The 13,401-nt window shown below is 41.2% G+C and overlaps 1 protein-coding gene across 1 annotated transcript in view; it reads right to left on the bottom strand.

Annotated features, from left to right (window-relative positions):
- Window positions 1-13,401, bottom strand: part of LOC127578618 (proline-rich protein 5-like) — a 61,807-nt gene that overhangs the window by 25,205 nt on the left and 23,201 nt on the right. Inside the window, 1 exon segment of the mRNA XM_052030791.1 lies at window positions 12,693-12,833. Coding sequence (XP_051886751.1) covers window positions 12,693-12,833 — 141 coding nt within the window.

Below are 13,401 nucleotides of genomic sequence, written 5' to 3'. Positions count from 1 at the left end.
AACATTGGGCACACTTTGATATATAAACTTGGTTTTGACTCTTTAATTGGTGTTGGCGTTTATTTCTGCTGTGATGATCAGTGACTGAAGGAAGCTGAGATGTGGGAATACTGATGAATAGGGGTTGTGTTAACTGGTATCAAACTCAGATTGGATATTCGGGGCTTATAGCTTTCTTCCTCCCTTCCCCATCCTCTTCCTCAATTGTTAGCTCTATTAGCTGGCAATTGAAGAGTCCTCACATTTACAACAAATAACATCACTAGAAATCATGAGACCTGCTCTGCCAAGTACAGCAGAGCTCTTTCACTGCAATCTAGGCTACAAAAATTGTTGTTTCAATAACCCAATTGTCTGCTCTAGCACATTTTGTGGGGCAACATAATATTGCCACAGACTCAAAAGAGGCGTACTGTCAGTGAATAGCCTATGTGACTTGTAGCTGGCTTTGATTTGTTGTCGTGGTTCCATTGATGGCTGCCAAAATTCTGGACGTTGGACCCATGGTATCTGGTTACATTCTAACTGGACAGTGGGAGACCAGAACCCTTGTGAATCTCAGAGTTGACTTTCTATATTCACAAAGCCACACAGGGGAATACTCTGGGGAAGCCAGCAATCCTCCAACAGCAAGCCAAGAATGAAGTGTACACAGAGCAGAAGGTATCAGTAACATCTCCATTACAGGAGTGGACAACTGAGAGATGTTGCCGATTTCCACACCGGCCAATGGAAAGCTTACAGCCACACTAACCTGGTCAGCCAGTGGCTCATGGTTCTGGCACTTTGCTGAGACTGGAGTTGTGACCGGAATTGATGGCAGGTCTTTGCAAGGGTAAATAATAAAAGAATTGCAGGAAATTTGAAAAAGATCAAAAAATGCTGCCGATACTAAGCACATCAGGCAACATTTGTGGAGACAGAAACAGAGTCAATGTTCTAGGTAAATGACCATTGGAAATGTTAGCCCTTTCTCTCTCCCTCCCTTTCCCTTCTCTGCCTGACCTGTTGAGTATCCCCAGCATTCTGTGTTTTTATTTCAGCACGGATGTCCTGACTGAGTGCACACATTGGGATACTGAACCTCAGCAAAGAACGAATTCCTGAGTGGGTACAGCTTCCTTCGAGAAGCCTTCCTCCCAACTCCTCGCAACGTGACCCACTTTTAGCACTGTCCTACTCTCTCAATCGCTTACAGAATCCTTGAACTAAAGACCAGGACAACCCGTAGAGATTTTGTACAACTTCAAAAGAATTTCCAAAAGCACCAAACACCAGCAGAAATTTATCAGCAAATGGTCCAAAGATTCTTTTGAATAACATTAGTGCAAATCTTTCCTGCCACTGTGCAAGGTTAAGTGAGGACACAAGCTGGAGGATTTGAAGCTCTAAAATAGTCTTGGTGGCATCCAATTAGCAACACATCCTAATTTACATTTTAATCTGCCAACTCTGCAACCCAGCATTAAGTTTAGCTACACACCCAAAACCACCCGTCAATGTTATGGCAAGGCTTAACTCGTGGCACAGATGTCCATGTGTATTGATCACCATCTTGGAACAGATTCATCACCAGTACTTGCCCCAGTGATAGGTGCGACTGAGCCGCATTTTGCTGTCAGAGTCTGAAGGTACAGCTGTTGTTACATTTTGGAGAGTCTTGAGTCTAGTCATCACTCCATATTGTTATTTTGTTTTAAGCATCAGAACAGTGCTGTGGGTCGATCTAATGCTGGGAGTAAAAGTCACAAAGAGTGAGAAGTGTGAGGTTCATGAAGCAGCGGTGCTGGGTTTCCTTCTGTAGTGCTGCACTGAAACTGACATTGTTGATTCCAGCACATAGATACCAACTGATGTGTTACAGATACATGCACTTCTCACCATGCAGCACTTTAGATATAATCTCCATAGGCAGTATGTAAGTGGACATACCACAATGCAAGCAGCACTCTTCTGGCTCCATATAGTGCTGCAACGTTTATTCATTCAGCGGCAAAGATACAGAAGGGAGAATAGGAGAGCCCTCATTAGCAGTTAAAGGAGCAAGGACAGACTGCTGCAGTATAGTGCCCACAGCAGGCATGTTCTTTGTGCGAGGGGATCAAGATGATCCTCTAGGGTGACATCCTGTCATTTCTGGTAGGAAGTGCCAGGGTGATCTCTGTAAGCCTGCAAAGCACATCATCCTGCCCTCTCCGGGTATTCTGTGGGCTGAAGGCTGTGGGTAGATAAAGCCTTCTCTCCTGAAGTATGGAGTCTGAGTGACCTCTCTAATGCAGTCATGCTGAAGTGATAGAGATCGGCAGTGGCAGCCTGGAATGATTCTGAGAGCAGGAATCAGACGTGTAATGGTGACTCTGATCTCCAAGGGCAAAGCAGACAATGCACTTGCAAAGCTGCATTTGAGGTCGTGGGAGGTCAGAGATTTCAGTGATGAAGGTGGCTCCAGAGTCTGAAAACCATCATTTAGTCATAGAACAACCAGGTTTTACTAAACTATTTTCCCCTGACAACTTGCAGTTTGAAGTGCTAACCCTCAAACTGTATATCGTCTTCACTGAGATCGGTGACCTCCTGCTACCTTAAATACAGTCTCAGATGAAGACACGGGAGACTGCAGATGCTGAGATCTGGAGCAACAAACTACCTGTTCGAAGAACTCAACGGACTCAGCAGTATTTGTGGGGGGAAAGGAATAGTCAACATTTCAGGTCGAAATCCTGCGTCAGGACTGAGTGTGGAGAGGGAAGATAGACAATATAAAGAGGAGAGGGGGAGTGGTGAGACAGGGGCCAGTAGGTGATTGGTGGATTGAGGAAGTGGGAAGGATGATGGGTAGATGGAGCAAGGTAGGGGAGGGGGAGAGGCAGAGTCAGGAGACAAAGGCAGGTGGATGATAGGTGGAGGCAGACAAAACCAAAGGCAGTTCTGGCTTGCTGTTGCTTACTCTCAGCCACTCCTTAGAAAGTGCTGACAAAAGGCCTTCAACCTGAATCATTAGCTCCGTTTCTCTTTCTAGAGATGCTACCTGACTTGCTGAGTGTTTAGAGCATCTACAATATTTTGATTTTCACTTACTATATTCTCTTTGATGTAGAATGTTTGATTCAACTGGAGATAAATGACCACACAAGAGATGGAATCAGTAGCGAAGATATGCAACTTGCAGCAGAGGTCAAAGATGATGCATTTAGTTTTCCCGACATTTAACTGGAGGAAGCATGAGCTCATCCATAAAAAAAAATCTTTGTCAAGCACTTTTGAAACACAGAGGAATGGCAGCAGTGGAGGTAGATAGTAGAGAGATCCATTTATGTTTTAGTTTTTAGAGGACTTGCCCCACGTCTCCAAATGTTACCCTGTATTATCAAGTTTCAAATCCAGACTTGCTTGTCAAAACTATTTTATTCCACTAAATTTGTCCTATTACTTTAATTCTCTGTTCATAGAATCCATGCTTTACTACTCAATTTTTCCCTTAATCCTATTCTCCCTAGAATTTGAGTTTCTGTATTCTTTCTAAACAATTCACTCCCACCACACATCGTATCAATTTTGCTGCCAGCACCTCTTTGGAATTTGGGAAGAAACCAGAGCACCCGGGGGGGGGGGGGACCTCATGCAGTCAGAGGGAAAACATGCGAACTCTGCACAGACAGCACCGGAGATCACTGTTGAACCCAGGTAACTGGAGCTGTACAGCAGCAGCACTAACTGGCAGCCAGCTAACACAGATTTCAATTCTTCCACTAGTTCCTTTTCCTTATCATCTGCCAGTCTTTGTTGACTGGTTTTATTTGCTCGGGAATTAAAACTAGTGTGTGCTCTGTTTGCAAGAGGCTTGCCTCCAAATTTAAATTTTACTTGGAATATCTCCCTGTTTTTGAAGGAGCAGTAAAAGGACTCACAATGAAGAAAACCCATCCCAACAGACTAAAACCTGCTGAAGTACGATTGCATTAAAAGCCATAGTGCCAATAACACATTTCAGGTTCAATGTGTTTACAGTAAATATAAAGAAACAAGTTGGGAACAGCTAGGAAGGCAGGCAGCAGGGTTTCACCTATAGAAGCTGGCTGAAACTGGCTGTGTTCTGGCCTCTTTCCCATCTACACTGAGCAGCTGACAGTTCCACTGGGCTCTGACCCAAATTGCAGTCTTGCTCAAACTCAGCTTAAAAATGTCAATGGGAATTTCCTGCTGAGATGAAGGAAGACAAGCTTGGGCACACAGGAACAGTTCTCACATTGATGAAAGCTATTAATAAATAACAAGGGGCTGTTAGTGTTTTAAAGGTGACTTTACTAGCTGCTACCTTTTCAACTTGAGATTTCTATAAATTTCAACAAAGAAGACACCTGCAGTGTGATTTAGTGAGGGTACAAGGGACAAGACGTATGAAAAAAATGTGCATTTAGACTATGTTTGTTGGAACTTGCATGCAAAATCAGCAGCCTCCTTGCCCATATAACAACAGCATTTATAAATCAAAAGTACCTCACTGCAGGGTGGGATTTTGTGAAGCACTTCAGAAACAGTACTTCGTAAAGGCAAATCTTTCTTTTGTCTCCCTTAAACCTTTGTTTCCTTAACCCCAATAAAATCAGGCTGAACATGGTTAAGTAAAACACTGAAAATGAAGTTAAGTAGTCCCCATAAAATATTCAAGTAGATGATCAGCCTCTTAAGAGCAAACTGGTTGCCTGTCCTGGGTTGAGGGGGGTGGGTTTGGATTACCTTTCCAGGTTTTCAGCTTTTTAATCTTCCACTAAAGCAAAGCCACAAATTTTTGAGGGCCAGAATTACCTCTTGATGTATTTGGCTGCATGCAGTGTTGCACTGAAATGTGCTGCCACACAGTAGTGGGATCTGGTCTGGCATCTAGAAACTGAATTACCTTGGCTGTATCCCAGTGTGGAATTGCAAAGCAGGGGAAAAGCAAGGCCAAATCCTGTCTTCATATATCAAGACCACTGAATTCTGAATGTGACAGGTCAGATGCCTAGTCTCTTGCATTTAAATGGAGTATATGTGAGGGACCACGTGAAGCAAAGGAAAGATAATAACAGAATTCTAAATTGTGATTTAAGTCCACAATCAAGTTTATAAAATGACATAGGATTGAGCAGGTGGAAGAAAAGCAATGAATGAACATTTCTGACATTTTCCAACAGAATCCAAAGGAGTCAACACCAATTAGAGAAATTAAATTTTAAACTTGTCATCTCTTTGTTCAACTGACATTTAATTTTTAATTAAAGTCACTTCCCTTCCAATTTGCCTCCTCAGCTGAAGTCCTACAATCTCTACTAAAATTAATGAGGTCTTGGATCCTGTGCTAGGTCAGACCTGACACCAGACTAAGAGGTGATTTCCCCAGTGAGATCTCAGCAAGAATGAGCTCCTTGTTTGACAGCACACACCGTCAGTCCTGGACTTCCTGTTGCTTTAATGGCTAAATACCATTGGTTCTATTTAGAACGGCTGGTATCAACCAGAAAAATTCAGACCTCAATATCCTAAAAATCGTTCATACACAAATAATTACACATGAAGAAAAGAGGACTGATACTTCATCAGGCATCTTCAAGGAGAAGAGATATCATATATTTTTGGATTCATGACTTTGGTTAGAACACCCTCTAGCTTGAGAAATATTGACTGCCCTTCCATACATTTTGAACAATTAGTGTTTGTATCATTGTAAATGTGTTAATTACTCACTAAAAGTTACAAACTGAACCCAATAGAAGAAATGATATACACAGAAGTTAATGTGACATGCAGCAACTGTCATGGCTAACACAACTAGTTTAAGCATAGCGTGATCTCAAAGTAGTAAACTGAATAACTTGTTATCATGCTTTATTTGTAGTCGAAAAGAGAAAATCGGAGCTAGATGAGGGGAGGGGAGGGGAGGGGAGGGATCAAGAACTGTGTAATGAAATGAGTTTTGGAAGTTTGCTGTGCAACTTCAGAAATATTAATGCACTACAAGTGAATGCAAGGTAGCAACAAGCTTAGAGATGTTCTCCAGGTACGAAAACACAACTAATGAAGTTAAAATGTAGTGCTGATCGTTAAAAATTCTCGAATTCCTCTGAAAAGTCAGATTCTCCCCCAAAGCCTTCCACTAAAGGCTTGAGAGGTTTTAGGTTTTTATTTTTAATTAAATTCACTTGAACCTAGGGGTTCCTTTAATCAGAAACTTAAGGATGGAAGAACTTTAAACCACAACGCTGAATAGCAGGGAGCTGAACTCTTTCCTCATGCGAGAAGCAACCACAAACCCACCCGTACCAAAAATTATCCACGTATGGCGTTTAATGCAGGGACACTTGTATGATAGATGATTGATTTTCAAATTAAAACACTTTTCCTTGAAAACAAACCACCCACTCAGCAGGATCTAACACAGCAACGTACTGCATATTTGCTGCAATCATTTCAGAAACCACAATGTCTGAAGCAATTAAATGATACAATATTCATTTAATCCTCTCGAGGAAATGACTGGAGTTTTAGTTGAGAATTTGCCACTCGCACATCAATGAATATTAAGACACCCAGGTAATATGGTACCAATTTGCACAAATCGTAGAATTATGGCCCAGGAGTGTCCAATAGAACAAACCAGTCAGTCCTATTTCATCCACAGCTCTAAAAAATCATTCTCTCCCAACTGCCTATCCAATTCCCACCTGAATGCCCCAACTGACTGTCACCACCACCCTTACAGGCAGCGAGTTCCAAATGATGAGCAACATTTTTATGCAGAGAGCAGTTAAATTCCCCTTGTATCTTTTGCCCAAAGTTTTACATTTGTGTTCCCTGGTCCTCTACTAAGGATCAAGACACTTGTGCATTGCTGGTGATGTTCCTTGACAACATGACGCAGCCTCATAACTACGCAAGGGGGGATAAAATGCTTTTATATAATGCCTTTCATGAAGTTAAGGCATCCCAACAGTTAATAACCTACTTTATAGTCACTGTTGTACCATGGGAGATGTGGCAGCCAACTTGCATGAAGCAGAGTGTCAGAAAACAAATGTGAGGATGATCAAATCATCTATTTTAGTAATGTTGGTTGAGGGATAAATATTGGCCAGGACACTGGGGAGAACTCCCCTTCAAATGATGAGCAAATCCTCCTTATACCAAATAATCAGCTTTTGTTCTTTGCAGGTGCTGTTAAACTGTTTAACTGTATTTTAAATAAAAAGTCATTACTTTTAGCTAAGAATTATTTTGCATCTTCCTTTCAGGTTTTCTGCCCCCTATCTTCCCACAACATCATGCATAATTTAATGAACTGGGTTTTTGATGAGAAGTGAAAAAAAGCATGGTCTGTCACAACTCCCGGGCACTCAAGTTTTCAGAATACAATACCATACTATAAGATACTATAAAGTGGAAAATTATTATAGCATGAGTGTCAAAAATATTTCAAGTGGCCAATTAAAAATAAACAAGCACAAGCTGAAAAGTCTTAACATTTGATAGTTCAATTTTCCTCAAAACATTCAAGAATTTAACAGGGCTTCACAAAAGGGGTTGAATGAACTTGGGGGTCTGCTGAACGGAAGTCAGGAATCTCAACTGATGGTAATGGAAGTGAAAACAATATTCAGGACACGGATATGTTTATAAAAGCCTTGGGATTTGGCAAGTCATCTGCAGCTGTACAATCTGTGACTTGTGAACCCAAGGCCAGGGTTGTCTATTTATCATCTTCTACCAAACTTCAGCCACTAAATATCCAGGCTTTACTTTGATGTTCTTTCTCTGATAGAAAGTCTGAGCATCTCTGCCATGCAGAAAAACAGACTTTAGCTCTCCAAGACCTTGCAATGAATTTAATAATTAATCGGGGGAAGTTCAAGACGGATTTTCAGTTTACCACTAAGGGCCTAAACACAGTTAGTATTATCAGAGTCCTACACAACCTTTGAAACAGATAGAATGTACTTGACTTGCTATAAATTTTTATCAGTGAGCTCTAGGCCATTATAATAAAAGAATAAATGTAAAGTTTATGGTGCAAGTAATATTGTGGGAAATTAGAAATTAACAGGGGAAAGTTCTCTCTCTCTATTGCAGTTCTGTGGGATGGAGGATGATTTTCTTCCACTCTGCTTTTTTAGGTTCTGAGGTGGCTAATAAGACCAATATGCAAACCCACAAGCTCTTCCATAGGTGGGGCAGGAAGTGGCTGACAGGGCGGGTAGTTTGTGAGGTAGCACACTCCTTACACTACCTACGTAGGGCTGCTGTAGGCTCCTAAAGCATCAAGGTTTTCAACATCTTCCCGAGCTCAGAGCAGTTACTTTGAAGCAGTCATGCTGCAGAGGTTCCCAGGAGTCAGAGAGAATGTTGCACTTCAAGACGACTTTAAGGACATCTGTGAATCTCTCTCTCTCTGCCTGGTAAACCTTTCCCATGACAGACCTTGTAATAGAAGGTCCATTTCGGGAGTCTGGGGTCAGGAATGTGGACGAGGTGGCCAGCCCAACATAATCTTCATGGAGTGAGCTTGTCATCAAGACTGAGTTAGTCTGGTATCTATGACTTTCCCTTCAGAATTAGTGGACCCCCTAGGATTGCTTGGCTCATTCTAAATCAGAATCAACACATTGCAGTTATCAGTGCACATGCCCCAATCCCTGGAAGCTTCAGAGGAGGACAAGAAGGACATCAACCTTGGAAAGAAGTAGTCCTGGTTCACATCCCAGAGGGAGACAAATTGATCCTCCTGCGCAGCTTCAACATCAAAGGAAACAACCCTCTGGCAAGATATGATCGGCAAGGAAGGAGCGCAGAAGGCTAACTCCAATTGGGTCCTTCTCTGGACAAAACACTTGGAGCCCTTCCTTGTCATTATAAACACTGTTTTATCAGAAACAAGTAACAGGACATCCTGGCCACACCCTTGATTCAAGCACTGGCATTCTTCAGATTATATCATCACCCTAGGACTACAAAGATATCCACATCACCCATGATTTAACAGGCACTAGTGACTTGTGGACTGAAGCTCCTAATCTGCTCAATTACCTCTATCATCCTGGTTCTGAAACATCAGCATTAACAGAAGCACTGCCACAAGATAATCAATGTCAAAGTTCCTGGGAACTCCATGAAGGCAGCTTTTCCTCAGACAGTGCCTCTCAGATAACCTGTCAATTCTCAACCTACAGGAGCCATAGAGTATCCACAGCTCAGGCGCTGCCCTGAAGTCCATCATAATTAGCATCTGTAAAGAAACTCCTGATTTCTCTAACAAGAAGAACTAGGGCTGAATTAATGAAAATACCCAGGAGATAGAGGAGCTAACAACTGCAAGGCTTTCCTGGACTGGAAGCTCCATCTTTATTCAGGGGGAATGGAACAGTTCTGTAGGCACCTGAAGGCAGAGGTTCAGCAGAAAACTCATGATCAAAAGAACATATGAATGGAGAACAACTCATCAATGGTCATAACATGCAGGGATTCTTCAGCACTGTAAAGTCATCAACTGTCCAAACATTCATGAGGCTACCCCACCGAGAGCCACAAACGAGGATGAACTCATCAGGGATCGAGAGGCAGTCAATACCTGCTGGAAAGAATACTTTGAACACCTCAACCAGGACTCTGTCCTTGATACAAGTGCCTCAGATTCAATCCCACAGCAAATTAGCAACCTAGGATTTGAGGACACAGCCTCAAGAATAAAGGGACATCCCCTTAAAACTGAGATGAGGAGGAATTTCTTCAGCTAGAGGGTGGTGAATCTGTGGAATTCATCGCGACAGAGGGCTGTGGAGGCCAAGTCACTGGGTGTATTTAAGGCAGAGATTGACATGTTCTTGACTGGTAAGGGGGTTAAGGATTACAGGGAGAAGACGGGAGAGTGGGGTCAAAAAAAAATCAGCCATAATTGAATGGCAGAGCAGACTTGAAGGGCTGAATGGCCTAATTATGCTCCTATATCTTATGGTCGAACCTCTTTGGGCTAGCCTTGGCTGACAAAAAGTTGAGAAGGCCATATTTCAAACTCAAAAATGACTAGGCTTTGAGAGCAGAAGACATCCCTGCTCAAATCCTAAAATTTGGCAGTGAAGTTCACAATCTGATTGTCCACATCTAGAAAGTGGCTATATCGGGGTCCTCATTGTGACAATCTTCAAGAAAGAAGACAAGTCCAACTACAAGGAGATGGAAAACCACTCTGTCATACAAAACAGCTGCTTTTTTCATCTGTATAGATCACGTGAAAGCTTCTGACAATCACTGAAAAAACCCAACCGCTTACTTCAGGTTTTGATTCAGCCCATCCTTCAAATTCACACTTCAGCAAAGGCTTAACCCTGACATACCAGTGACTCACAGTTCCAACAATATTTCCAATGGATCATATTGAAAACTAAAAGCTAAACTAAACTGAGCATACATTTTTCAAGGGTTCATCGGTGTTTATGGAAGGGTGAACATAATCATTCATTTATGTGCAATGCAACATGTGCAGAAGAAGGCAGTGTTCTTCCTCTGCATTAGGGTTTTACAACAACCCAAAGCCTGGTAGAAGCCAAGACAGTTTTGTGGTGAGGAGCACATGAACAAAGGCAGCCCCAGAACAATGGAGCACTGATGCCCTACATCTGGAATAGAACTGCCTTCCATGCCAGTGCAACAGGGTTATAAAGCAGCAAATGACGTTTATCGTTTCAAATAGCTCTTACGAAGAGGTGAGAAGCTTGTTAAAGGCCATCTGTTAAATGAATTAAACTTTTCAGACTTTCAAACATTGAATGCATTGAACTCCACTCCACGTTTAGGTTCAACTCAAGTGTCTGGGAATGTTATCAATCACAATGAAAATGTAGGATCTATTTGGACTGTTCTTGGAATGGTTACTGAAACTGAAGAGCGAGTTCCTTTGTATAGTATCAGGTTTTTACCCTTCCCTGCAAAGCAGAAGAACTGCTGAGAATATTCCACCAGGGACAAATATTTATTGGTACCCACATTCAAGTGTGAACTACATGTAATGAATTGAAAACAAACTCAATGGGAGAATCATTGGCAACCAGATTAAGCACACAGCCCTTCGTCTCTGGGACTGGATTTAAATCCAAACCAGGCCGATGAAATGAAATGCATCTTTCAACGCCAGATGAATTCAAGATGAAATTAGTTTGGGCAGCCTAAACCCAATTCTCAGTCGGTATTCTGCAATATGAAATGGCTAACATGGCAACCTCAGAGCTTCAGAAGAAGAAAAAAAATAGAACTGTCATGTTGATGTACCAGGAGACACTTCTGAAGTTATGATCAAAACACAGTGTTACAGCAGAGCACAAGAATCATCATCCTGGATATGACAGTGTTCTACCTGACCTGAAAATGTCTGAGGTGACACTGAATATTTGATTATGGAAACGAGTGCTCCAATCTTTCATTCTTACATCCACTCTCTTTGGATGACTACATACGCAAAAAAAGGCAAAAATAATCTATTCACATATGCAGACTTAAGTTAGGATGTTCACATTATTAGTTCTTCACCAACTGTTTATTATACTCAAATCATGTCCCTGATTTATTGTCAAGATATAACAGCTAGAATCATTAAACCAATATAACTTGTAATGTGAAACGAACCCATTCTGCTCCCAAAATTTTACAGTATCTAAGAGTCAGACATAGACAATAACAAGATAAAAATCTCTCTTCTATTAATCATAATTTCTTTTACAAGACATCATTTAAAAAAAATTAGTACAAACATGGATTCGTAGTTTTAAAAAAAATCCATCCCAACAACCAAAACCTCAGCTGAACGTTTACTGTGTGCTCAATACAGTTTTCCATTTCCCTTTGTTCTAGTTTCATTTTCTTTCTGGATGCTGTTGATATGCAACACCTTCCCATTCTGCTAAAAGGATGAAGTGGCAATAAGTCATCCCCACGATGCCCAAGTGCTGAGCATTTCCAGCACCTTCTATTTCAGACTTCTATTATCCCTAGCATTTTTTACTTTAACTAAACAATGATGAGAAGGGGCATCCCACTGGGTGCTCCTGCTCATCACCATACATTAGTATGCATCCCAAATTGACTGTCATCACTAGATTGTCATTTTGATTACCTCAGTAAATGAGGTCTTGATAAATTTCAGTTGGGTCACTGGTCTGGTGCATTTTGCTCTTCTGGTTTAATTAATTCATAGAATAGGAGTTATTAGAATGCTATAGAGAGGTGTTTTAAGCAACATTAATCACTACAGTCAAACTACATTTCAACAGGTTTGAGGTACAGTGCTGATTTGATATTTCAGATACAGTGTTGCTCTAATTAGATTAGATGTAATGGGGTCATTTCACAGTTACAGAGGTTTGCAATTGAGCATTAGATGTCAAAAATAAATTGAAGAGTATGTTTACTTGGCAGCTTGTTTAAATTATATGCAATGTTTTACAAAGCTAACGCTGTTTCACATTATGATAGATTTGGGTTTGCTTTTAATTCAAAACATTCTGTGTACTGGCTATGTTAGGCCTTACTCTTTCAACACATCTGTAGTTAAAAAAGGAGATTGCACATGACAACCTGAACCACATGTTAATATGCAGAAAATTGCCAAGATCAGATTAAAGACTCTGAGAATAGGTTGCCTCCATTCCCTTTAATGTCGAGTTGCAACCTACCTGTAATATAAGCAGCATCTGAATGATTGAAGGTGGGACCCTTGCACGTGGGCGTGACAGAGCGTCTTCCAGTTTCACATTTAGTGTTATTACATTCCTGAAATGCAGCAGAGCTATTTGCCGGACAGTGGGTTCCTTCCCCTGTGAAAGAAACAATTACAAAGCAAAGGGAAGATCAATTAGATGAAGGAACTTTGGATTAAAGTACAAGAGCAAGCTTTATTGAATCACAAAGAGCATTTACTTCAGATTCTCACAATGAAATGTGCAATGGAATCAAGTATTCTAACGCTCTCCCCCCACCCCCACCCATATGGCCAGCAAATTAAGAAGTCTACAAAGGTCATTGTCACACTCTGAAGAGTAAAACAGCATATTCTGATGAGAAAACAGAGCATGTGATGTGCTACTTCCTGGACACATACACTGCAGTATAGTACTCAAATAATATATACCAAGTTATAATAAAATCATACTGTGGGTTAAGTCCCCTGTGATTATCGAATGGTTCAAACTATAGTGCAACCATGCACCAAATCTACACTGCTGTGAAACACACTTCACCAAGTCCCACAAGAGAAATGATGCAAATCATATAACTATGACTTTCATTGAGTTCCAGGCTACCCATCTCTTATAGCATCTTTTTTATGCGTACATCAGTCGCACTGCATAACTCAACAGGCAAAGGGTATAGCTTTTTAATATT

The sequence above is a fragment of the Pristis pectinata genome, chromosome 15 (assembly GCF_009764475.1).
Source record: "Pristis pectinata isolate sPriPec2 chromosome 15, sPriPec2.1.pri, whole genome shotgun sequence".
NCBI classification, from domain to species: domain Eukaryota; kingdom Metazoa; phylum Chordata; class Chondrichthyes; order Rhinopristiformes; family Pristidae; genus Pristis; species Pristis pectinata.
Note: the sequence above shows the minus strand (reverse complement) of the source record. Positions and strands in the feature narration are given on the sequence as shown.